General features: G+C 36.9%; 1 protein-coding gene across 2 annotated transcripts; it reads right to left on the bottom strand.

Annotated features, from left to right (window-relative positions):
- Nucleotides 1-7,477: 7,477 nt before the first annotated feature.
- BTF3L4 (basic transcription factor 3 like 4) lies at nt 7,478-27,106 on the bottom strand. Of its 2 annotated transcripts, XM_019742845.2 has the most exons (6): nt 25,987-27,106; nt 22,753-22,819; nt 19,140-19,253; nt 10,613-10,814; nt 9,739-9,798; nt 7,478-9,209 (listed from the first exon to the last, which is right to left on the bottom strand). In XM_019742845.2, exons 2-6 carry the CDS (start codon nt 22,804-22,806, stop codon nt 9,163-9,165), a joined length of 477 nt encoding a protein of 158 aa, XP_019598404.1. In that variant the 5' UTR covers nt 22,807-22,819; nt 25,987-27,106; the 3' UTR covers nt 7,478-9,162. The 2 variants fall into 2 exon arrangements, with proteins under 2 accessions (XP_019598404.1, XP_019598405.1); XM_019742846.2 differs by lacking the exon at nt 22,753-22,819 and having other exon boundaries at nt 25,987-26,112.
- Nucleotides 27,107-27,119: the final 13 nt, after the last annotated feature.

Raw genomic sequence — 27,119 nt, 5'->3', positions numbered from 1 at the left:
TACTGTGAACTTCATGTTGCATTGCCTTGGGAGGCATGTAATGTATAGTTGACCTACTCATAATGATGCTATGATAATTTGTTTAACGTGATGCCAACCACCCACCCACACACACAACTTTGCAATAAACCAGTAATCTGCGGAGATAGTCTTTGGTACCACGTGACAACCTTTCACCTAATAGTTTTAGCATCTTTTGAAAGGCCTTGCATGAATCAGTTGCTTCATTCGTGGTTGAAATACGGTGATTTTGTAATTCTATCATTCCTTCTACCATCTATTAGCTTTTGAAAAGAACTTTTTACTGCCAAGTGGGGATGAACTAGAGATCTCCCTTAAAAGTCCTGATAATGTTTAATTCTTTTCTCTTTTCCAATTTTTAAAGAGTTGGTGAAATAGTCACCTCCAATTGTGGCAAATACATTCTTTTCTTTTACCTTTTCAATAGTATCACTGTGGGTTTGTAGATTTTTATTTATGTAATATTCTACAAACAGTAACCATTGCATTTAGTTTGTCATTACTTCTTTTGATCCTTAAATTATCCCAAATTTGGCCAGTGAAAACTCCATCAAGCTGCCTCCTGTGCAGTTTTTATATGTCTCTATCATTCTTTAAGCATTTCTTTAATTTCTGGAACAGAAAGGTATTCCAGGTTCACTTTGTACTTTCTCTGCCCTAGACCTGAAATCAGCCATTCCTCTGGGAGAGTCCTGAGTCCTTTTATTGGGGAATGATATCTGGAAGCCAAGATCTGGGCACTAAATGTGTTTATTGCTATTGGGGTGTCACTACTTCTGGGCTCATTCAGTGAACAGAGCTAGAAAATTTATATTATAAAACTCATGAGATAATATTGATGTTTCCAATTAAAGCTTAAGTTTTTTCTTAAGTTCTATTATATTTATATCTGTTTTTTCTTAACATGAAAATCATGGTTTCTAATAACATTAACATATTTATTCATTTGCTTTATCCAATATACATGAAATAGTTTGGAAATTACAATACCAATATTACTAACAATAAGATTAGATTTAAGATTTCTTAAGTTTAAGATTTCTTTGAAATTCTTCTTGTCCTTAGACTTTATCCCACATCCTACTTAGGATTACAGTAAGCACTGTGTTCAGAAGACACTTGAAATAATTCTTTTCTCTCTAGTAATCATAGTAGGTAGTAATTTGATATAGAATTAGGTCCATTTGGTTTAATTTATCTTCAATTTTAGTGTTTGCTTTTTAAGTAACATTTTCAATATGTAACATTTACATGGCTTAAAAGTCAAAATATTTTAAAAGGTATATTTAGAGAAATTTTTATTTTATCTTCTCCACCCCATTTTCTCCTTTCTTGATAGGTAAGAATTTTTAATAACTTCTAAAATTCTTCTAGTGTTTGTGCTTATTTCCTATATCTTTTTAAAGATCATTTACTTCAAAAATTTCAAATCTACAGAAAAGTTGCAAGAATGGTTTAATGTTTAATAGTTTAACTATTCCTCCCCTAATTCGTCTATTATTAACATGCCTCCATTTGATTTATCTTTTTTTTCATAGTATTGCTGGTGTTATTATTTGCTGAACAATTTGAGAGCAAGTTGCAAACATCATGACTCTTTATCCCTAAACACTTTAGCATTTATCTCTTAAGAAAAAGGACATTTAAAAATGTATCATAATACAATGATCAATTTCAAGAAATGTAACATTCATTCAGTATTTTTGTCTAACATATAGTCCATATGCAAATTACACTCACTGTCCCACTTGTGTCCCTTACATAGGTCAAGAAACAACTCTCCCAAAATATTTTCACATTTCTGCGTGATTAAGGCTGAGAAAAGAAATTCTGGATTAAAGAGTGATTGAATAGCAACCCTGAAAATGAAGCTTCTGGAGCGAGAAAAGTCTTACCTCTCCCTGGAGCCATTTACATTCCAAGAAGGTGAAGTAGAGATCTTTTCTACTCTGCCGAGATAGGATTTGTTTATATTCCAGAGCAAAGACTTGTCTCTTAATCTCTGGAGGGAAAGATGGCAGCTGTGAAGGCCATCCTAGATAAACTCTGAGAATCATAATTTTGGAGTTTCTCACATGTAGTACAAACTCCACTATGTGTGTAGGTGACATCAGGCCCTCTTTCTGTCACCCCAAGGGAAAATAGGGCACAGAAAACTGGTGCTAAGATTACTATGTCAGTAGAAACAGTTTTATCTCTGACTCAGATCCAGAAGTTTCATATTCCTGTGTGTGTGTGTGTGTGTGTGTGTGTAAAACACGCAAGCAGGGTAACATCCCAAAACTTTTACAGTTTAGGATTTAACACTTTATAGCTTTTTCTTCCCCATTTAGAATTCTATTGGGGAATTACGTGTTGCATTTAGTTTGTCAAGTCTCTTTAGTGTCTTTTAATATTTACCCTTTAACCTTTCTAGTTCATCATACTGACATTTTTTAAAGACTTCAGACCATTTGTTTCGTAGTTCCCTTCTTTCTTACACATAAAAATTTACTATATATACTCTTCTGCACCTGGCTTTTTTCACTTAATATATCACAGAGATTACACTATGTCAATATGTTAAGCACTTTTTTATGGCTGCATAATACCTTGTTGGTTGGATATCGTGTTTTCTCTAGTATATAACATATATAGTAGGTACTCAATGACTATTTTTCTCCAATGGTTCCCCTCCCCCCCAAAAAGAAGAAATGAATGGGGAACAATTGAGCAGAAGAGCAATGTATGGTCTAGACAGGATAATTTGGAGTCAGACAGACTTGGGGTGCCTGGCATTAGGCAATTCGGCATAGTGGTTAAACAAGTTAGCTCTGAGACCAGAGTACCTAGGTTTGACTCCACCACTCAGCTGTGTTTCCTTGGGACGGCTACTAAACCAGTAGTGCTTCACTTTCCTCATCTGTAAAATGGAAATAACAAGAGCACTTACTTCATAAGATTATTGTGAAAGCGCAATAAACATTAGCTATACTTTATAGCTATAATTTTTCCAAATCTCAGTTTCTTCATATGTAAAATAGGGCAATACCCATTTAACAGGGAGGGTGCTGAGGACTAAGTGAGACAATGTCCGCAAGGCACTCAGCATAGTGACTAGCAGGAGAAGCAATCAATATATGGTAGCTGTCAAGGCTGTGGAGCAAAGGAGGAACGTGACTGCTGGGAGAATTATGGGTACTGTCAACTTCCTACAGGTTGGCCTGTTTATCCTGTTCATTAACTCAGGCCCAAACACAGTGTCTGTGACATTGGCTTTGGAGTTAGACCTGTTGTGTTTAAATTCCAGCCAGGACACCTGCATGATCAACTGTGTGATCTTTGACAAGTTACTTAATCTTTCTGATCCATGTTGGCCTCATTGATTAAACAGAGATAACAATAGTACCTATTTCAGAGAGTTGTTTTGGAAATTAAATAGAATGATGGGTGTAAAGCTATCTGTTCTCACCTTAGTTATGCTTTTAAAAAGTAAAGCAGATGCTTCCCATACGTGGCATTGTAAAACATTTTAGTAATTATCTCCTTGTGGTGGCCATGAAAACGTGATTTCTAGACCACCAACTACAGGGAGGGTAACTGACCAATGGTCCAGCTGTTGAACTGTGAAATCCATCACTCCATTTGTACTGAGGCCATGCCTCCCATGGGCTACCCCCATCAATTACTGAGTGTGGCAGGAATACTAAGGCAGACCTATTTGGGGGAGACATGAGACTCCTCTGATGGTTGACTTTGGCTTGTGGATTACCTGATGGCTTTTCCAATCCTTCCTCAGACAGCAAGGCAGCCTAGAGTGCTTCCATCCAACCTTTTCTCCCTGTCTCTTTCTCTCCTGCATTTTGTCTCTTAGTGTCTGCTTTCTGGCGCACTCAAACTGGCATAGCCATCCAGAAGGGGAGAATTCTTGGCTCTCAAAAGTGTTCTGTCTAGAACTGGGAAGAAAAGCAGGAGTTGGGGTGGATGAGGGTGTGTGGATAGATGGGTTATCATTGCCATGTCCCACTTTGTTTCTAAAACAGGACTTTTAAAGTGCCTGGAGATCAGTATATGCAAACTTGAGATTTAAAATAAACTAAAATTAAATTATTCTAATCCATTGAGCAAGGTCATCAATAATATAAAAAGTGACCATGTAGTTTAGTAAATTAGAGGTCATAATGAGATGTTATGGAGGATAGAGCACAATCTGTGGAAAAGTTTTCCACAAAGCTGTGGAAAACTTCACATTTTTATGCCTCGGGTTTTAGTTCTATTTTATTAGGCTCGGGCAGTTAAGGAAAGACTCTCAAACCAATTGCCAATTGAGCTTCATTGTTCTGCTTTATTGCCACCACCCAACATCCCTCAAGCCCCTGAGGTAAGGAAGGAAAAGTGGATAGAAGGCAAAATAATTTAAGTGGCAAGATAGAATTCTCTTGTACCCTTCATGTTTGTCAGGGTGGGGTGGCCCCTTGTGCAGGTGGACAGTGCCTGTCAAGGAAGCCATGAAACACATCTCAGTGTCCAATTTGCTGTCCCATTATGCTCCAGGAACTGGGGGTGGGAAACACACCCCAACACCACTGTGAGGTCCAATCAGATAAAATGAGCATTGGGAAATTTATTGATGACCTAGATTTTGGTTCCCTGGATTCGGTCATGGTCAAGATAACCTGACTTTGGTGATCAGTCATTCCACAAAGAATGTACAAGGTATGAATGTTCTTACACTCATTTTGTAAAAGGAAAAAGTCACTTTCATAAACTTGTTTTATCCTCAGAAAGGATCCCGTCCCAGGTATGCAAAATATCCAATTCAGTTTATAAAAGCCAACCCCTGAATATACACACAAAAAAATTACAAATCCTACTTTAAAAAACCTCAAACTTTACTTCCTGGGTAACCCTTAAGACAGGTTTCCTTTTCAGGCTAATATTGAGTGACATTTTATGAGGATAACTGTCTAGAGACCACAGCCACATAATTGTCATCCCAATAAACATTTGAGTGGTGTGGGGTGATGTTTAGAGTTTAGACTGTGGAATTGGATAGATCTAGATTAGAATCCTGGTTCTCCCACCAATTGGTTGTGTGATCTTTGGCAACTTTCCCAAACCATTTTTTGTTCCTCTTTAAAAGTGGGATTATAATCCCTGCCCCACTGGACTGTAACAGAGTTAAATAACTCTTTACAGTAGTAAGTATTCAATAAGTGTTAGTTGTTATATCATGACTACACTATATGTTGGGCACTGTGCTAGATGTTGGGGATAAAAGATGTATGACATGCCATGTGCCATCAAGGTGCTCATTCTCTAGATGGGAAAAGTATTAAAAAATCAAATGACCCTAACATTGTACTATTGTAAAAATACGTGCAAAGGAATAGATGCTTAAAACAGAATAGTATGTGTGTTTGTTTTTGTGACAGCTCTTTTTTCACTGGTATTGTACCTCAAATAGCTTTTGGAATATTTTTGTCAGAAGTAATCTTGTGTATTTTGTGGGCCTTAGCAAGACAACTAGACACATCTCCCTGGCTTGAGACTGTGAGAGGAGGGACACGTTGGGATCTAGGCTCAGAGGGACACTGTCCACTGGCCAGCACAGGTTAACCGAGCTACTTTGGGTCTTTGTTGCAGGGATCATGTACTACAAGTTATATGCATCCTCGGCAGCCTGCCTCATCACCTCGGCTGGGTATGACATGTTCAGATATGAAATTTAGATAGTTTGGCTCCTGTGTAAAGGATTGGAGAGAGTAAATCATAAGCAAGACTAATGAGGAGGCTACGATAATCCAGGCAAACTCTACATGGCAGAGCAGTGCAGGTAGAACTGGAGTGTGGCAGTGTGGAATGGAGCCTTGCTGAGCTTAGAACCACGAGCTCCTTTTTGCCATGGCTTGGGAGATAACACACTTTACTCCTCTTTCATCTTCATCTTAATCATTTAGGGGGTTCTAAGGAACCCTGTTTGACTCAGGCACCACTTTACAGAGAATAAACAGACTCAGAGAGCAATGCCATCATTGCACTATTACAGGGGCAGGATTCACATTCTATTCTATGAAAATGGCACCCCCTGCAACACTAGGATGAATGGTGGTCCCTGGAGTTGTGCACTGCAGCAGCCCTGCTGGAAAGGTTACAGCATGGTAGGCAATGGAACAGACCTCGATCTAAAAACCGGTGCATTTCCTACTATACCATGCGGTCTTACGACATTTTACTTATGGATACATAGTATATTTAGGGGTAAACACTGAATTAAAACAAAGAAACAAATCAAACATATCCCAATACAGGTTTTCACAAGAACCTAGTAAGCTTATTAAAATTAATTTAATGGAATCCCATAAACACTACTTAACAAATCAAGGTGCTTGATGTATTCTTAAACCATTACTTAATAGGAAAAATAAGGATAAAAAAAGAAAAATAAGGTCCCAACTATTTACTTTGGGCTCGCCAAAACAGATAAATAAGAAGCTTTACAAAAACTGAAAGCACTAATCACAAAAATTAAGACCAATTCAGTTTAAAGAAGCAATTTTTTGCAGACATTTCTTGAATTATCCCCAAAATTTAAGGTGAATTTCCCCAGATAATGCTTCTATAGTTATCTTGGCAATAAATACCTAACCTTAGTAAAAAGTACTTCTTTAGTAAATACTTCATATATTTTTTAAAAACTATGTAATTCATATTTATGCCAAGAACACTACAATTTACCAAAGTTTCATCCATACTCTTACTTATGCCTACTCCCTCTGATGGCAGGAACATTTCTTTGGGTTCAGTCAGGATCTCAGTATGCTCTTCCCATGAAAGTGGAAGGTACGAAAATAGTTTTTTAAAGAAGAAGAAGACACAGGAGAAGCCGGCCATTAAGAGTTGTCAACAGGATAAATACTGACCAGAGCTCCTCTGGGTAAGTAGTTAAAATGTGATCAAACGTAGCATATACCATAAAAAAGCTTTATGGTTATTGAGAAAAACCAACATCTCTGAAAAGATAATAAAATCACCTCCTTGAGAATTTTCAGAAACGAGATTCACAGAACTACAGGAGCAGGAGAAACAACAAGATTTAGAAACATCTCATTTGACTAATGATGAATTTCAGAGTAAATTAGGTGACCTGCCCTGGATCACAATAGCTATTGCCAGAGTCTGGACTAGCACGCAAGTCTCATGCCTTCCAGATGCTATGTGCTCTTTTTCTCATTTGCTATACTACCTATCTCTTATATGTCCCTAACCACTTGATGCCCCCCAACCCTGTCTGCCCCACAGTGTGCAGTGTGCCCCTTGGGGACAGAGGAACATAATTCTGGGCTATATAGACCATTTAAAGCGACTGATCTAACAATGGGTGAAACATTATTTCAAATAATGACTGGGCTAAAATTCATTTGGGGGTGGGGAGCAGAGGGAAAAATACAAAAGAAGGAAATTCTGTAGACAACAATAAGAGAAGCACAAGAGGAAATACCCTCTTTTGTTATTTTATTACTGTTATTTTATTTTGTAGTTAAGTCCATATATTATATAAAACATAACAGGATGATGAACAAATTTATAAAATAAATTGAGGTGTTTGGATGAAAAAAACACAGGAGCTTTGCCTTTGTGTCTATAGATCCCTTGATATGTTGTTGGTCTTGCACTTTAGATAGCAAATAAAGATATCTAGCTTGAAAAAAAGTTGAAATGCTGCAAGGTTAAGCCATAGTTAGTTTATGACGGGCCAGGAAATGATAGATTTTCTAAATCTTATCCTTAAATATTGGCTATAAGAAATGCTGATATAGCAAAATGCAAGCTTTTATCATCAGACAGCAAGAGGGAAACTTGAATGAACGAATGCAACTTACCTCCAAGTCCTCTGAAAGGAGGTAAAAAATAAATACTGTGTTTTACCAGTGTTCCACCCCAAGCATTATTCTAAGCATGCAGGAGGATGCTGTGAGCAGCTATAATAGCAAGATCCAATCTAGAGGTAGGTTCAAGGCCAAGAATAGGAAAGTGTTTGAAGAAATCCTCCTGGGGGCCGTAACATTTCATAGAATGCCCATTTGTGCTGGGGATGAGTCTATGGCCTATTTTTTTCTGCTTCAAAAAGGACATTCCTAATTTCAACCTTGCTGAAAGAGAGGCATTTTTTGTACCTGCTATTAAGAACAGCTAGGATACAGGATAAGTCTGGCGTAAAATTATTTAGCAAGCACATGCTAGCTATTCCAGTTTGAAATCTACCAAACTGTAAAATCAAGGGGGAAATAAAAAGTTGAAGATGAAGCTGTTATTCCTCAAGATGAGGGAACAAAGTCTTACAAAAAGGATTAGGCACTCACTTAACTCTACATGGAGAACATCCTTCTGAGGCTAGGGGGAAGGTGAGGAAGAGCATTAGAGCATTACCAAAAGCTGACCAAGCCAACTGGAAACCAAAAGAAGAGGAAAAACAGCATTTAGGAAGGGAGCTAGTAGAAGAAATTCTTCTGGGTCTGACTAGGTAAGTGAATCTAAGGCAACTACACCAAAGATATGCTGCCCATTTACACCAGCATGAAGCTGGTGAAAATATCTCACGACATTTTAAACCCAGAGACATGTATGAAAAATACATTAACCAAGCGAATTAAAATAAAATGTCCAAGGATAAAATCTCCTCAGATTTGAAATCCAAAATACTCACTTTTCATTAATTCTGTGCATTCTTAGAAAAAAATAAAAAGTAACAAATGTAAAGATTTGTTTTATTTCTATTGGGGGAAGGAAGAGGATAAATAGAACTGTTTTCCAATTTGCTCTCCACTGTATACACACATACCCACACGCATACATACACATACATACACCAAAAATACCCCAAACAAAAAACATGAAAGAAAAAGCCAAGAATCAAAAATCAAAACACCTTCAAACTGCATCAATACTTCGTGTTTTGACCAAAAGAACAGATCCTGGGAGGAAGTGCAAAATGCAAAATCAAATGACCAAAAAATGCTGAACAAACAGCATTATTAATATACAAAATATTTATATTACTGAACTAGTAACAGTTGATGTTCTCCGTGTCTGTAAAACTTTGGAACCACAAGCTGATCTGTTAAATCTAGTCCATGCCAGCTTCCAAAAACCAGAGAGATTTTAGTTAGCTTCATTTTTTGATGCCTCATCAAAATTTTCTACGAGATCTGAAAAAAAAGTACATGAGTTAAGGATATAAATGAGGTGAATTCCTGTGTTTTATTCTAACCCCAATAAAAACAAAATTATTCCTACTAGAATTAGCCTCAAAATATACAGGACAAGGGGCAGAAATGAATTGGTGGCATTTCACTAATAATGCTTCATTTATCTGCTTAAAACAGTAATCCTAAGGAAATGTTAGTCTTTTTTTGGTCAATGCAAACTACTAAGTGAACAGCATTTTCATATGTCAATCAAAATTCCCACAGAAATGTAATAACAATAACAATACAAATTTATAATCACAGTGATTCCAAAATAATAAATGCAGGCAGCAGAGCTTTGTGTGACAATTTTTGATTCTAAGTTCTAAATGAGAGGGCTTTTATTCTTTTTCATTAGATCATAGCCTCATCATTGCGCATCAATTTAAATTCACGAGCTCATCAACCCCAAACTGTAAGTCATTATGCAATGAATTAAATGAGATAAGCAGAATGCTAAAAACCTGAAAACTAAAGAAATGTCACTTACCTGGAACATCATCATCCTCCTCGTCAATATCTTCTGGTTTTGGTGCTTTGCTATCCAACACTACAAAAAGATTGTTTTAAAATTACTCACCGAGAACAAAGAAATCTACAGACACTTACACTGTTTATCCTTTTCTCCTGTCTAAATCTGATATAATTGTTCAGAAAAGGCAAAATATTGTCTAATCTAATGCCGTAAAAATCACTTAAACTTTAACTTCATTAGATATATACTAAATACAGCTGGCAATTTCAATGGGCAGTGATGGTAAAATTTAAATGGAGTAATACAGATTAGTCTGAATAAAGACATTATAGTTAATTTATTCTCCAAACTCCATATTCTCCAAATTAAAAAATCAACATTCAAGATTTTTTCCATCTCTTTTCATGTAAGAGAGTATCTATGTAGTATGAACACTGAAATAATAGGCTCTTTGATTTTTAGGGGTCACAAGACACATTTGAAACCAGAACTATCTTGGAAATTCAGAACATACGGTTGCTGCATCTATAGTACAATTAACAATGTTAAACAAAAATACAGTTCTGTGATAACACTATGTTCTTGTCATTAGTCAGAAGTGAGTATCAAATTGATTGTTTATAAAATGTGGCCTGCAGATCCTGGCACTTTCCTTTTAGGTAATTACTCTCAACATTCTATATTACTACCAAAATGTACCCATATATTCTTATGCCACATTGCATAATTATTAAAGAAACAAACTGAAAAATTTATGAAGCACGTAAGTAACATTATAAAAGCAAAATATATATACAGGCAAATCCTTCCAATATAAAATAGGACACCTTTTAAATCATTAGTTTCTTTAAAGTGGGGAGGAAAAGAGGTACTAAATTGAAATACCTACCTTGCCGAGGGAACTGTTCAGCTAACTTCCTAAGACTTGTTAAGCTGTCAGCACCAAGTTGACTTAATATTCCAGGTAGCATCTCTGTGATTGGTTTGGCTTCTGCATGACCAGTAATTGCAAAGGTGTTAGCAGAAAGGGAAGCTTGGACTTTGGGATTGTTGAAATGAATAACCGTCCCATCATCTTTAATCATATTTACCTGCATGATCATGAAAGAAAAATATACTTCACAAATTAGGTACAACTAAAAGTATCTTTTTAAAAAACAGTTTAGCCAATTATGTATTTGTGCTTAGTAGTTTTGTAATCCCAAGGTAGTAATTATCTAAGCAGTGCATATGGATGGATAAAGACCCTCGCAACAAAATAAAATGGTGTAAATAGCACAAATTACTAGGATGGTCAAAGAATCTAGATTTTAAATTTGAATACTTCTATGAAAAAGAAGTTCATGCCCACATTTAAAAATAATGTAACAATCAGCTAACACTGGCTTCTTAATGAAATATCTATTTATCTTATTCAATTTATACTACTAAACTAAATTGGTACAGATACCATTTGGTGGGACAGCCTCTCACTTAGGGAACAGGTTATAACCGGGTAATATAGTATGGCAAAAATAACCACTGAAAATCCATAAAGAACACTCAGAAATTTAACCAATCAGGTGTTTCACTCCTTTGTACATTTAGTAAATTTATAAAAATTTCTTGTTCTCATCATGTCATTCCTTGAAGAGGATTTTGTCAGTTCCTCTAATTCTAAAGTATTGTTTCTCAACCTTTAGTAATCCTTGTAAATGTCTCTCCCACCCACTTGCCTGGCCACTTGAGCATGCTTTATTAATTACTGGGAAACCTTTAAAACCATCCTCATATTCTTTCTATAGCTTTCACCAATATGAATTGACTGTTTCAGATTTGATTTAACCCATTGTCTGAGACTTACTGAAAAGGTTGAACATGAACTATTTAAAAGTTATTTTTGTCTCTCACTTTCTGTGTTTTAGTAGAGTTGAATTTGCTTAAGTTAAATGTGCAAATACTGTGATTCCACTATGTAGTTGACTCCACTGGGTAAGTTACCTTGGTGGTAACATGCTTATTGTATAAAAAGGTTAGGAAATTTAACACTTGGCTACTTTAGAAGCATTTCATGATCCATCCAAAAACTGCCCTTTTCACAATCAAGCAGAGATGCTGAGTGTTCTCCATAGTGAGTGGAAGTGGGCTTTTCTTCCTCAGAGGTGATCACCACCACTGACAGACAGCACCAGAAAGGAAGGGGAAGAAAGGGGCTTCTAAATTTCAGGCAAGACCTGGAACACAGAGAAAATAAAGGCAAATCCCCTAGAAAACTGTAACTAAACCCCACAAATCATTTCCCTTTTTTGTTTTTTTATGACAAAGATCACTATTTCAATTCTATACGCTTCCCTCTCTCAGTACTGTACCAGAAGTTCTATTATGTATATTATACACACTAAGCATTCAATGCAGCTGTTCTGAACAAATATCATGAGTTAAAAATACTTTATATTAACTTTAAAAAAATAAATTATATAGTTCTGAAGATAATTATAGCTTAGTTAGAAAGGTTTAATGTTAAAGTGGCTGAAAATCTGGGCGAGAAATGGCTTGAGAAGGAGGTGGCACAGTGGAGATGAAATGGGATGTTGCTCTGCATCTATCCTAGAATCACATATTTTTAGATTGGGAAAAGAATAAATATATGGTAGGACTACAGTTTCTAAATCAATACTAAACCATGTAATTTATTAATAAAGGATTTTTGTAATATTTCAAGGTGTGAAAAGGAGTCTCAAATATTGGAATTTGAGTTTTTCAAATTTACAGCCTAAAATCACAAGAGATTTGAAATCAATATTGTTCCAAAAAAGGCCACACATTTGTGTGGGTTTTCTTTTTTTCAGGCCCTATATTTGTTGAACTTAAAGGTCTTCTAGTTCAAATCTGTTGTTAAAGAAATAAATACTAAAGATGAGCTCTTGGTTAAGCAACATACCAAAGGACAAGTATATGCAAACTCAGAACTTGAACCTGGGTTTCTTACATTCCTAACATTCTGTTTGGTATCCTTCCTACAAGATTATTAGCATTCTTAAAACATTTATTTGCCTATAAAAATTCAATTCTGTGGCCCCATGAAAGCTTACTACAGAATTATTTATTTTAGAATATAGGCTAAATTGAGAATGCAAAAGGAAAACAGCACAGATATATGGATAATATCTGGCTACAGAATAAGTAAGAGCCTAACATGGGGCCAGAAAGAATAAACAAATTTTATGAATTTTCCTTCTGTTCAAGCTTCTTTTCCAATGGCCATATTTACATCTGATGTAGGTCTTTGTAGTTTGAAATATGTTGTTTGAGTTTAGTGTGAAAAGCAAGATTAATGTCATCTCAGACTGTGAAACAGAAATAAATTTATTAATGGTTGTTTTAAATGGGGTTGTATAAAAGATGAAGCTTCATGAATAAAAAGGTCCAGAAAGGGGTGGAGAGTTTAATTTTAGAATAGAGAGAATGAAATATTAGAAGTTAAAAAGGCCAGAATATTTTATTTCTAACATTCATTCCTCTCTACTGAGTAATGACGGTTATATAAGGCTTCTAGACACTAGCTATTAGAAACTATCAAAGGATGAATTGTTGGGCTGGTCAGTTAAGACACTTCCCTTTTAGAGGTAAAAACAGGAATAAGGAATTTGTTAAATTCACAAAGTAAACTGTATGCATTTCATATGGAGAATTCACTTCTTCCAGTGATTTACTGATATTTGGTTTAAATAAGACATATAATCTATACACAGTATAAGAACAAGGAGCAGACAAGTAAACAAAGACTATTAAACTAGCTACTATACCAGCACTCAGGTCCCTTTTTCAAGTAATCAAACAGCTCCTTTATGTCAAAACGCTTTTCCCACTTAAAAGGTACTTGAAAGTCAAGTATGCTACTTGAGCAGTGGAGGAAGCATTTTTGAGACCCCAATCCAAAATACCAGATGCCCTTGCTCTTATTTTTCCCTCTAAAAATACTGACACATCTTATAATTACCAGAAAATATTATGTCCTCTCATGCCTAGTGCATTTACATATGCAGTTTGCACTATTTAGAAGAACCTTTTCTGGCTTCTCCACCTTGCAAATTCCCATTTATGCAAGTCCTGAGTTAGATGCTTCTTTGTGAAAATTCAAGGTGGTTTATGCAACTTCTGCACTTCATGGGTATTACAATTAAATTAAATTAAATTAAATGGTTGTAGTATAATTGTTTTCAAGTCTTTGACCTTACTCGAAGGTGAACTTGAGATCAGAGACCATGCCTTACCAGACACAGTACACCCCCAAGTGTCCAGCACATAGTAGTTGCTTAAATTTGCTGAATGAATGGACACCTCCTGTACAATTTATTCTAAAATCATGGATGCTGTCAGACTGCAGCTCCCAAATGCAAGGTTTAGAAATAGCGTCAGTAATGCCGCCAATGAAGATGCCCAGAACCTCCTGGGCTGTATCTTTGGCCTGACTTTTCCTATTGTTCTGACCTTTCAGAATCAGCCTGACTGCCCTACAGAATTTAGGGCCATTAAGTCATTCCTGGCAACTGCTGGGTGGCACTATTATGCTGCTATCAACACTTTAAAAATCCCTGCCTTCACTGGCCTCTGAGTAGGGCATACATAAATCACAGCAGCCTTCTATCTCGTAAATCTGATGCTTGTTTTATTCTTACACAGCAGTAAGTTTTTAAGGCTATAGGAAGCTCACAAAGTTATATTTGACTCCATAGCTCTTACTGATAACTGCCCTCTCAGTTCAGCGAAGAGGTTTAAATTTTTCTGCTATGTGATTTTCTTGTATGTAAGTCTCCCCATTAGGCCAGGTAGCTGCAGTTCTGAGAATTGACAGTTGTCTTAAAATCAAATTTTATTGCCACTCCTTCCTATACGTAGTGGCACTTAAATATTTAACAAAAAAATTCATGTTTATTGCCTTCCTCCTATATATTAATGGGGTGAAATAACATTTAAAATATAAGGCATGTAAGTATCTGGGATTTTGTGAGTCATATTTTGAGGATTATGGGTTTTATATACACGCCCATGAGTACCTTTCTCATTCAATCCTTCTAAAAAGCTCAGTACCTGCTTATTTCTAAAGGCTAATATGAAGTATAACCTATTATTGTTGATCTAAGCTAAAGCTAGATCACTCGCTATATGACATATATAGCTATATGTCATAACACTATATGACATGCTGGGATCATTTTCTCTCATGCTCTGGTGGCAAGAGTCTAATGAAATGAATTCTCTATAGCTATGCTGTAAATAGTGTAAAATGGTATACCCTTTTTGAAAAGCAATTTGGCAATACGAAGAGTTCTAAAAATGTTCATGCTCTTTCAGCCAGTAGTTGTATTTCCAAAAATCTATCTGAAGGAAATCAGAGATGAAGGTTAACTATTTATATACATTAAAGTCCAACATATATTCTTTTATTATCAAAGCATTAGAATATATAATAAAGAAATGTTAAATTATGGTATATCCAGATATTGGAATATATGTAGACATCTAGACTGATGATTAAGAAGAGCATTTTAGTGATATGAAACAATTTTTATAATATAATGCTATCTAGAAAAAAAAAAGATTCCAAGTTGTACATCTAACAGTCTCAGAAATGTATGTATAAAAATATATGCATACAGGGTGGCTGGTTAGCTCAGTTGGTTAGAGTGTGGTGCTGGTAGCACCAAGGTTGTCGGTTCGATCCCCGCAAGGGCCACTGTGAGCCGTGCCCGCCTTAAAAAAATAATAAAATAAAAAATATATGCATACGAAAATGGGAAATATAAGACTAATAGCAGTTATTTCTGTTTAATGGGATTATGACTGAATGTTAATATTCTTCTTCATATTTTCTACATACCCCTAATTTTCTACACTGACAATATACATTTATATTGGGTGGGGAAGCTATTTTAAAAACAAAAGATGTTCATCAACAGATGAAAAGATTAAATGTGGTACTATCCATACAATGGAATATTATTCTCCTATAAAGGGAGTGAAGTTCTGACACATGCTACAACATGGATGAACTTTGAAAACAGTATGCTAAGTAAAGGAAGCAGATACAGACGGGCAAATACTATATTCCACTTGTATGAAATATCTACAGTAGGCAAATCCACAGAGACAGAAAGTAGGTCAGACGTTATCAGGGGCTGAGGAAGAGGGAAATAGGAGTTATTGCTTAATGGGTAAGGAGTTTCTGTTTGGAATAATGAAAAATTTTGGAAATAGGTAATGGTGGTGGTTGTATAACATTGTGATTGTAATTAATGCCACTGAATTGTACACTTAAAAATGGATAAAACTGAAAATTTTATGTTTTATTTATTTTACCACAATAAAATATAGTAAAAAAAAACAAAACAAAAAAGCAGGAAATTAAGACAAAGTAAGGCTGTTTTGAAATAATAAGGTGAATGGGCCATGGTGCTTCCCTTTTACTCTCCTGCACTCAGAGGTGTTGAAACATCGGCACTTGAGGCTCTACTTGGAGGAAGAAGGAACGGTGGTAAGGGTCAACCAGTAACTTTAGGTTCTCCTTCAGTACAAGTGGTTCAGGCAAAAATAAGAACCAGGAAGAGGAAAACATAAACAGTAAAACTTATGTGTACAATTATAAAATTTACATTCCCAGCCCTAAGCTTTCCCCTGAACTCCAGCGTCCTATGGCTAACTTGTTGCAGAATAATTCCTCCTAATCAGTATCTCAAACTTAATAGGCCCAACACATCTCATCATGCAAGTCAGCATGCTATGGCTAAACAATAAACAAACATGGTTCCTGCTGTCAAGACTCATTATCATCTACTGAAAACAGACTACCTGCCCCCACAATATGAGGTAATAATAAATGTATTATAGAAGAGCAATTTAAGCTAAGGGAAATGGAAGGAAGTACAGAGAAAGGGTTGATTAATTATGACTGGAAAGATAGACAGATTTCATAGAGGCAGAATTATACCCTAGTTAAGATAGAAGCTGTCCTCTGAATGTAATAGTAAAACTCCATGAAACAACTAGGCCATCTGAACCAGAGATTCAGATTTTTGATGACATTTTTTATCAAATAAATCTTATAAAATCATGGAAAATGATTATGGAACAGCTTCTATTATTGATAGAGTCATGTTATCAGGGTAAGAAAGGTGACAGCTATCACTATATCCAACTCGATTACCAAATAAGAAGCACATCCAAATATCTTCAAATGTCACAGAACATAAGACATTTCCAGAAATTTAGTTCTGGGTTATATTCTTGGAGTTCACCTAGGAATTCCTTCCTAAACCATGATTTTATATGAAACAGTCTCTGACTCCCCTGTCCCTTACTTTTTTTCAGCTTTGCATTTATCTGTCTTTGGTAACATGTAAAAGAAATCTATATATGATTATAATTATTACAGCAAATCAACAAACTAAAGAATAAATGAAAGACCAGAGAAGCCTGTCTTAATCCAAACACTCCCTCAGTTTCTTCAAGTTTCTGAAGAGAACATAAATTAAGTTTTTTGGGGGGGCGGAAATCACCAATACTGACAGCCTAGAAAGTAAGATTAGAACTTTACTTGGCGAAGTGCATTCAATGTGATTTGAAACCCACCACTGATCTTCCTGCTCCTCACCCACCAAACTGAAGGCTTTCTACTTTTTTGATGTTTCATAGGTCGTAAGTACAGAAAACACAGTATTATTACTTTTGGCAATAGTGTCTTCTCTTTTCAAAAGTTTTTACCTGCTCTTCTTAAACTGCCCCAAAACAAAAAGATAGTATATTCTTCAGAGTTCAGCACTGCGAAACAAGTTTAAAACATCCCAAATAAAAAATAACAAAATTGTAATTAATGTTTTGTCTATTCTAAAACATACATATTTTTTCATATCTTAGTGTTTCTGTATACTGTACATGTTTTCACGTATACATTTAATGTAATAGCTTCCTTTCCCCTCCTAATAGCTGTTTTTAAACCAAATGTGTGTCATTTTCTTTAGAAAAAATTGAAAAAAATTTTATTTTAAATATAGTAACAGAAAACATAATGTTTGACGCAAGCCAGATTATATATAGCATACCAGATATTCCTCAACAAAATTATTTCAGATCTGCAAAGCATTATATACAGTATAAATATCTTGGTTCTCAAAATTCAACTTTAGAAAGGGAAAGAAGGAAAAAGTAAAAATTCTCCCCATCTTAAGTTCAAATATTAGAAATTTGAAGCTGTTACCTTACATTGTTAATTATCTTCATGCATATTTTCTCTATACGACTAGTTTGTGAGGGCTGGAAGGTAGCATATACACGGGTACACAATGAGAGTGTGTACATGCCTATTATGTACCATTAACTTTCTGTGTGACGTTCTGGAGCGATGACTCCTCAAAAGGTTAGAACTGTATTGGCAATACCAACAAAAAGGAATTCACAATTCAGTTTAATAAATGCTATAACAAAAGTAGATGCAGGGCAGTATAAGGCACATAGGGAAAGCACCTAACCCTTCTTTGTACAAATGTGTATGTGTGCTACCAGGAAGACTTCTGAGAGGAAATAACACCTGCATTAACATCTGAAAAAGGAAAAAACAGCAATGTCCTTGGAAACACTGATGGGGATTTCTTTTATCTATAATGGTGTAAATAATGAATTCTGCATGATAGGTGCTCACTAATACAGGATATAAGGCAGGTACTTTCCCTCTCTTTGGTGAGGCGGTACCATAGATAGTAATGATATAATTAAATCTAACTTATGGCAGTGAAAATTTAAACATTGGTAATGATCAGAAATGGAATCATTAGGTAGAAGTGGATCTAGAAAGTTAACAGATCACAAATAATTGATGTGATAATTTTTCTTGAGTGTCTTTTGAAGTAACATTAATCTTTGCCTTCATATTTGAGGAAAGTAGTATCATCAAAATATAATAAAATGATTTAAAAATTTTAACAAAAATTTTTGAAAGAGGACTAGCAAGGAATCTAATCCATGGAAAGCTATGGCTAGAGCTTCTTGGCTGAGGCAGTAATTAGAGAGACTTTGTAGATTAGAATGGTGCTCTTATGGGAAAAAAGTCCACCTTATTTAATGAAATCATAGGGTTTCTTTATTCTGTATTACTAGAAAAAATATCTTACATTAAAATTCGAGTTCTATAATTTTGTCATACATGCAAATACTTTGAGTCTGACAAATATGATGAATTCCTTCGCTGTCTACTAAAATTATTTTTTTGGACAATCATCCAATTTTATACAATAAGCAAATTTAACAGCTGCAGTCAATCAAAGACATCTGATTGACAATATCAGAGTCCGCTAAGCTGATATTTTACATTTGAAAAGTATGGATAACGATTTGTGAATGTGCTATTCGTCTGCATAATTTAACAATTTAGAAAGTGATCATACCTCTTCAATACCAGCTATATTATTCACAGCCAGTTTTTTTAGAGAACTCTGAAGTTTTTTGTCATCAGCTGTAGCTGTTCTATGTACCACCTTCTTCTTTCTGCGAGCTGTACCCTGAAAAATAACCAAACAGAAGGGTTAGCATGCCTTGCATCTGGCAACTGCAATCGCATATCTTTCAATCCACAGTACCCTAACTAAAACCCACATAAGAAATTGCTAACTTAATAGTAATGATTAATAATGCTGCTCAGAGTTGTGTTTGTCAGCCTAACCCAGATTTTTGAAGGTCAGTTCTAGCCAGGTCTTATTCTCTCCAGTATCCAGCTTTTATCATTTCAACACATTTCAAAATTTTTCTAATAAAAATAATTTATAACTTCAAGACAATTTAGTGTTTTATAACAACTTTCAAACATTATAAGGAATGCTTTTTTTTAACAATACCTACTATGCCAACAATAAAGTCTAAAGATATTCTGAAACTGGAGATTATGACATAATTAAGAATCAAATGCCTCTATGTGAGTGTACTAAAGTCCTAGAATCCAGGAATGAAAAAGATCAAGTTCTGACTGCAAGGAGCATACATCATAGTGGGAGAGAAAAGTCAATAAATATATAAATAAATTCGGTCATTCAAATCGGATAAGGGTATTAAGAAAAAATAATACACTGATAAGAGTATTGAGTGGGAGCTAAGCACTACTTTATTAGAATGTTCAGGGAAGGCCCCTATGAAGAGGTGACATATGAACTGAGACCCATGGGAAGATCTAGGGAAGAGTGATCCCAGCAAAATGAAACAAGAGTGAATCTGTTGTTTAGAGAAAGAATGCAGGCCAGTATGGCTAACGAAGAGTGAACAATGGGAAAGGAGGAGGAAAATAAAATCAGAAAGATAGGCAAGGGCTAGGTCATGTAGCCTAGAATGCCATAGGCAGGAGTTGGATTTTATTCAAATTGCACTAGGAAGCCTTTGGAAGGTTTTAAGCATAGAGATGACTTGATTTGATTTATGATTTTAAAAGATGACTGAGGCTGCTGTGGAAAATCAACTATAATGACATCAATCAGGAAGCTACTACAGCAGTTCTGATGAAAGATGAGGGTTGTGGCAGTGGAGATGGAGAGCGCTCAATGTGTCAGAAGAACCAACAGGACTTACTGATGGATTAGATGTAGAAAATGGGAATCTAGAATGATGCTTAGAATTTTGGCCTGAGCAAATAGGTTGAATATTGTACTATTTACTGAGATAGAAAAAGCTCATTTCTAAATGGATACTTTGAAACTCTATAAATACATTTTTCCATTGAAAAACTATTTAAAATAATCGATAAAGTTCCTGGGCCAATTTACAAAAGTGAAACCTAAAGCAGAGCTGCAACACCAACAAAAGCAGCCTAAGTCATGAGGGCTAACCCTTTTTGAGACCTGGCAGGAGTAAGGGAAAAGGAATGGAGGTTTCAATCTCTGTGTAGCTCCTGCAGTCGTACTCAGCCTTATTGAGAGTAGACAGGGGCTTCAGTCTCAGCAATTCTGGTGGGAGTAGAAGAGAGCTTTGTGAGTAGCAGCAGAGGTTGTGATGAAATCCAGTTGCTGCAGGATGGACTAGAAGTGACTATTTACATAGGTGCTCATTTATTTGTGAAGCGTTCTTGACTCAGGATGGTTCAACTGCTTGCTGGATACCTCAACTCAAATGAGCCTCAGACACCTTAAATTCAACATGGCTAAAAGCTTATCAGTCCACCAAACTATTTTTCTTATATTTCCTGTTTTGTAGCTGATGGTACCACCATGTATCCAGTCTCTAAAGACAGAAATATGGGGGACATCCCAGACTCTTCTGTCTTCCCTTCATCACCCATATTCTATCAGTCATATCAATTCTAACCCCTACCTTTTACATATTACAGCAGTAGCCTCTCAATTGTTCTCTATGCAAATTTCTATTTAACTCCATTTTCCACATTGCGAGCAGTTACCTTTCTAAAACGGCTGTTATTTCCTTCTTAAAATCCTTCAATAGTTGCCCCTTCCCTATAGAATAAAATTCTAAGCTCCTAGTATGGCATTTAAGGCTATGATCCAATCCCAAATTACCTGGTAGTTTCATTTCCAACCATTCTTTATCCATTATATACTCTAAACTCTATACCAAACTAAAGCAAGCCATTCCATTAAAGCACCATGTTATCTTAGCATGCTTTGTGCTTTTGCATGTGTGAGAATGACAATCCCTTTTCAACCTACCCACTTACCCTCTCACCTGTTTACCTGGTGATAAATTCTTATTCTTCAAATCTCAGCTCAGTGATGACTTCCTTGTTTCTCCTAGGCAAGAGCACCTTGTACTTTATTTTAGCATTTATTATTCTATAGTGTAATTGTGATTATGTCTTTCTTCCAAACTATGTCAAGAGCAGGAAACCTTGACTTGTTTATCTACTATGTGCCTGGCACATAATAGGTGCTCAATAAACTAGTGAAATGAATGAATGTACTAACTACCTAGTTTAATATATATATATATATATATATATATATATATATATATATATATATTATATGTAAATATATAAAATAGTGATATTCTGCATCAAGCTCTTCCAGGTATATTCTATGGTCCCTAGTTTTTACATTGGTATATTACACTACACTTGATGCTACAATGTAACTACTTTGGTTACATGAATGTGTTAATATGACTCTAAAGTCATATAACAGTATCACTATGAAAGGAGCAAGTACTAGTCACTATTTCCCTTTACCGTCCTGTCCCGTCACCAGGAGCTGTGGTTATCAACAAAGTAAAGGACACAGTGGGGCTGCTACATAGTGTCTGTCCTACCAACCCCTGCCCACGTCTGAGGTAAGCATTGTTCTTGCTTTTCCTTTTGCAAAGGAAAAGATTGTACTGGGCAGAGATAAGGGTAGAATATTCTCCTTGAACCTGGGGCCAGAGCTGAAGGGAATCAAAGATTTTTGATGCTCAGAATTAGCTCTTCCTTAGGCTTCAAAGAGTACACGGAATAAGAATGCTCATGTTCATATAGGCAGGAATTTGGGAGGAAAACCTAGCAATGAACAAAACCTACAAACAGCTTGCATCTCCAGTTAAGCTACTTATAAACTTAACTGTAGCATTAAGTGTATCCTGTCAAGATGAAGTAACATTAATATCTGGGATGCCCCACATGAGAGACTAACATAATAATAATTATCATTTAAGTATCTACTCTATGCCAGATACCATGTTAGGTGTTTTATAAATATTGCTCTGGTCTGTAGAAGCATCATATGTATGATTATTTCTACTTTGCAGATATGAAAATGAAAGCTTTACAAGACTGGGTAACTTGTTCATGTCACATAACTACCAGATGTTCAGAGGATTCAAACAAAGGTGGCTATTTCCACTTCACCATCAGAAAGAGTATTCTAGTTATCTATTTTAGACCTAGACAAATTATTTTCAAACTGGAATGTGGATTGATCTTGATTATTGAAAAGATTTTAGATTTTCAATTACCATAAATCCAAAATCATAATCATAATATCTGGTAATAACGCATTCTCCTATCAGTTTTTCTTATGCCACACTCACCTTGCCCCCTATCCGGACCTGAGCCTGAAGTTTGGCTAACTTTTCTTGATTCATGCTGTTGGTAAATCTAAAGGGGGAAAAATAGATTTGTTATAGTCACTGCTTTACCAAAATAAAATAACTGTTTATGCAACAGTACCTTCTAGTTCACTGAGCTTGCAGTATTCATCACCACCATGATATTAATACATCTATATTCTTAATAAATACTAATAACTTTTTCTTGCTTCATAAACCAGATATTAAGAGAACCAAAATTAAACAATACCATGATGGAATGGAATATACAAATAGAAAATAGAATGGGATTCAAAGTTACCTATTTGAAGATCCCTCCTTAAAAGCATGATTTGGTACTTTGGCATTCAGTAAAACCTAACCAATTACAAAATCTCTGTAGGCAAGCCAGTTTTTCCCTCAAAGATTTTAACAGCAGAGAGCTGTTACCAAATGTTATTAGCACAACACTTAAGTAGACTTTTTTCTCCCAAAACACATTCTGTACTCCTTGCTATCCATAACAGAAGAAAAAAAAAAAAAAAGCTGGCCAAAGAAGAAATTCAACAATAGGCTGTGTAGCTATCAAGATATGAGGTAGTCGTGTCCTCTATTCAAGGTCAGATGGCGTGTTAGTAATAGGGAAAGAGAACCAGATTTTTAGATGTTCAGTGCTGCTGCAGCACGTTCCACAAAGTTCATTCAATACCTTGCACTGAGGTAGTATGTCATACTTGTCAAGATATTCTTGCAAACAAAGCACCTCCCTGCACAATTTGACAAAAACATATCTCTGCTATATTAATGCTAAATTTTGGGGGGAGGAAGCAGGGAGACAACTCTTAAATATAAGCTTTTTAAGGCTAATCTTGATTTTGAAAATTCTGAGAACCTTATAAAGTCATGAATCCTAGTCTGGTCAGTGATATTCATACTAAGGACAGAAGTTCCTAAGTTTATAATGGGTCATAACATTCCACATTATATAAACAAATAAAAGCCAATGTTAAAGTCTTGTTTTACTTGTTCTGTGGATCAACAGATAATTACTGAGATGTGGGAGGTAGAATAAAAGACAAGGCTGTTATCAAACCTTTTTTGGCCAATTCTCTAACCTCTTTATAATCATCCAGATGAAAAAGATTGTTTTCATTTGAGAGATGAAAGAGAACCAAAGATTATATAAGTACTACACATTCTGTATTTTGACACTGTACTTAGGCACTAACCTGTATATGTCTGCTTTAAGGCCAAATAAAGTCCAGTTCTCAAATAACACTTAAAATTTATGATTCCTTAATTTTTGTTCAGCACTGTATCATAATGCTCAAGCAGCTAAAAACACGCTTTTATAGGAGAAAGTGTGATTAAGAGCACAAAAGTCTTAGGTGTGTACCTATTTCAATTTGCCATAGACTTAAAATTTGCTGATGTAGACCCCAATCTCTATACTCAATACCCACAGAAAAGGACCACTATTTACTTTTCTCAAAGGAATTCGCCATAAAAGTGTAGTGAACTAACAAAGAGCCTAAGGACTTTTTTTTACAAAAAACGGGCTAAGTGAAAATATTATAGAACTAGACACTGGGTAAACTTTTTGGACTCTTCTGCATTTTGAAGTGACAATCCCCGAAAAGAGACAGAAGACAGAAGTTAAGACAAAGATAAAGACTCCTGACTTGTTTGAAACAAAAGCAACAAAATGAACTCATTATATCAATGCGTAAATGAAAGAACAGATTCTGTTCGAGGTCATCAGGACAACAGAGAATTTGTTTCCAAGGAGTATCTCAGAGAAAAAGCATTTTAGCAAGGTTGGCAGCTCAAGGGGGATAGGGGAGGAAAAGGATGGTTCATTGTCTACTGGCAGGTTGTGGTGCGTGGAATTCAAGTAGGAAAGAGAACTGGACTCTGAGAAGAGAGGTCAAACTCAGAATCTGGACTAAATCTTGAAAACACCTGGTTTTATTCTCTATTCCTCAATCAACCTGTACTTTATTGTCTTGTATGTGAGGCCATCTCTAATACCTGCAAGCAGCAGCAGGGTATAAATTATGAACAAATAAAAACAGTTCACCTCCCTTCCAATTTAATGTATTTGCACATGAGGGCCCAGAAGGAAGTCACCTCCTAGGCCCAAAAGGGAGAAGTAACTTCCTAAGCTCGTATGACTTGGGGATCCTAGAATCTTTTAGAACTTTCCTCAAGGACTCCAGAAAAGGTGTAAATAATGTTATAATCAGTATCGATTGTGTGCATAAGTTCCAAGCATTGTGGTACGCACTTTCACATACATGTTTACGCAGAGATAAAATAATTGCAACTCTTAGTCTCTACTTTTTTATTATGTGGGGTTTCTCTAAGAGAGAAAGAGAGACATAGACTTTAGAATCGGAAGGATCAAGGTTCTACAACTTAGGTTTTCGGAAAGGTATTTTACTTCTCTGAACTTGTGTTCCTTCTGTATTAGAAAAGGTGTAACATCACACACCTCATAGGGTTGTTTTAAGGGTTAAAGGTTAAGTTATCAAGTACAGGGTATGGCTCACAGTAGATACTTAAAAACTGGTAACTATTGTTACCACTCCCGAGGGGACATCTATGGTATAGTGAAAACAGCTGAAACCACCATTCGCTAGCTGTGTAACACTGTGCTGTCAGTCCGTCATCAATTTCCTGACAGCCTACTAAGCATCCAGCAGTGTGAAGGGCTATAAGGATGGGCAAGGCAATGTCTAAGTGGGAGGCCAACTTGTAAACAAACACTGCCGTTACCAGGTGAAGGGCGCTGCATCCTAATTCGGTTCCTAGCACTAGGGGGCCAGGGGCTGCAAACCTCAGTTTCCCTATCTGTAGGGAAGGATCAAATGAAATGACAACAGAGAGACTGTATTCATACAGCTCAAAGCTCACAGCACTGTTGTTGTGAATAATGAAGAGTATCAGGACAGAGGCAGGGGACCACCCGGCTCCTGGGACTGGATCTACGTGGCAACAGCTCGGGCCCGCTCGCCCCTACAAGGGGCGGTGGTGCTGGGGCCCTTCCCTCAGGTGCCGACCCCCGGCTGTGCCGCCGGTAACCCAGAGGCCAGGCTAGCCGCCTCCGCCCCCACTTGGCACTCCACGGCGGAAGTGGCAGCCCGAGCGGTTGGCGGGTGTCGGAAGAAGAGGGCGGGGGGACACCGTGCGCAGCGGCCTGTGGCCGTGGAGTGGCGGGACCGCCGGGGGTCTCACCTGAAGCAGGGAGGGTCCTCCAACACCAGCACGCGGCAAGAGCAAGATGGCTGCCTCAGTCAAGACAGAGAAAGACGACGGCGGCGGCGGGAGCGGGGTCCACGTGACACAGCCGGCCCTCACCAGAGCAGCCTATCCCGGGAGAGCATCAGCGAACTACAAAGCCCAGTCTGCTCTGTGCCTCCCAATAGAAAGGCGGCAGGGACAAGTGGCCGCGCGGCATTCTGGAGCTTGCAGTCTCCGCAGCGTTCAATTGTGTCGGTGCCTCTAACATGTAGGGAGCCTAATAAAAGGGCGGTGTGTATTTTTGTTTGGGCGTGTACTCTGTCAGATGTCTTTCACTAGGCATTAAGTAAACACTGTCGGAGTCAACGAGGGTGACACAATTAGTCTCCACTCAGGAAGAGAGATGGGAAATTTTGACCTGTTATGCATCAGAGAGGAAAACTGAGAAATACTCAACCGACCAAGTTTAATAACAACAAAAAACAAATAGATTCAACCAGAAGAAGCTTTGTGCTTTAAATGCCCGCAGTGACTTAATGTCCTGGATCCCTGAAGAGCTAGGGCAGTTTTGCAATAAGAGATACCAAGTTTGGTTTTCTCGGAGCTTGCATCAGTTAGTTGCATAATCCCTGAGTGGAAGAACTATAGTTGCAAAGAAAAATAAGGTCCAGTGCTTCTTGTCCAGCAGGAAGAGGCATTCTTGCAAAGCACCGAGACCATGCGCTGCAGAACAGGTTTGCCAGGTCTCCGAGACCCGAGCAGGAACCTAAGAATGAAATCCGGTTGTCGTCTTTTATATTTTGCGGCGGGGAACGTGGCACCCGAGGCCAATGGGCAAGCCGCCACTGTTCCGAATGGATAACTTCGCCGATCAATAATTTGCGCTGTGAATATTAAGTGCAGCGGTTCTTGGGGGCGGGGCTAGCCTGCAGGCGGACGCAACCAGCAACGGTTCTCCGCGTGTCCTCCCCACCGCCCACTATCACCACCCACCTTTCCACCTCTCGATCCTCCCACTGAACATCCAGAATCTAGGGGAAGCAACTTAAGCTCGAGAGCAACACCCGTACCTTTCTACGTGAACTGCACCTTTAAACCCTCTCGGTCCCAAACCGGACCCCGGAGGC

The sequence above is a fragment of the Rhinolophus sinicus genome, linkage group LG06 (assembly GCF_036562045.2).
Source record: "Rhinolophus sinicus isolate RSC01 linkage group LG06, ASM3656204v1, whole genome shotgun sequence".
Taxonomy (NCBI): Eukaryota; Metazoa; Chordata; class Mammalia; order Chiroptera; family Rhinolophidae; genus Rhinolophus; species Rhinolophus sinicus.
The sequence above is the reverse complement of the archived record's forward strand: the minus strand, read 5'-3'. Positions and strand labels throughout refer to the sequence as shown.

Coding starts and splice junctions, on each gene's coding strand:
- BTF3L4 (XM_019742845.2), bottom strand. CDS start 22,806: ATGAATCAAGAAAAGTTAGCCAAACTTCAGGCTCAGGTCCGGATAGGG. Junction 10,815..19,139: donor ATATAGCTGGTATTGAAGAG/GTATGATCACTT, acceptor ATGATCATGCAG/GTAAATATGATTAAAGATGA. Junction 9,799..10,612: donor TGAACAGTTCCCTCGGCAAG/GTAGGTATTTCA, acceptor ATCTTTTTGTAG/TGTTGGATAGCAAAGCACCA.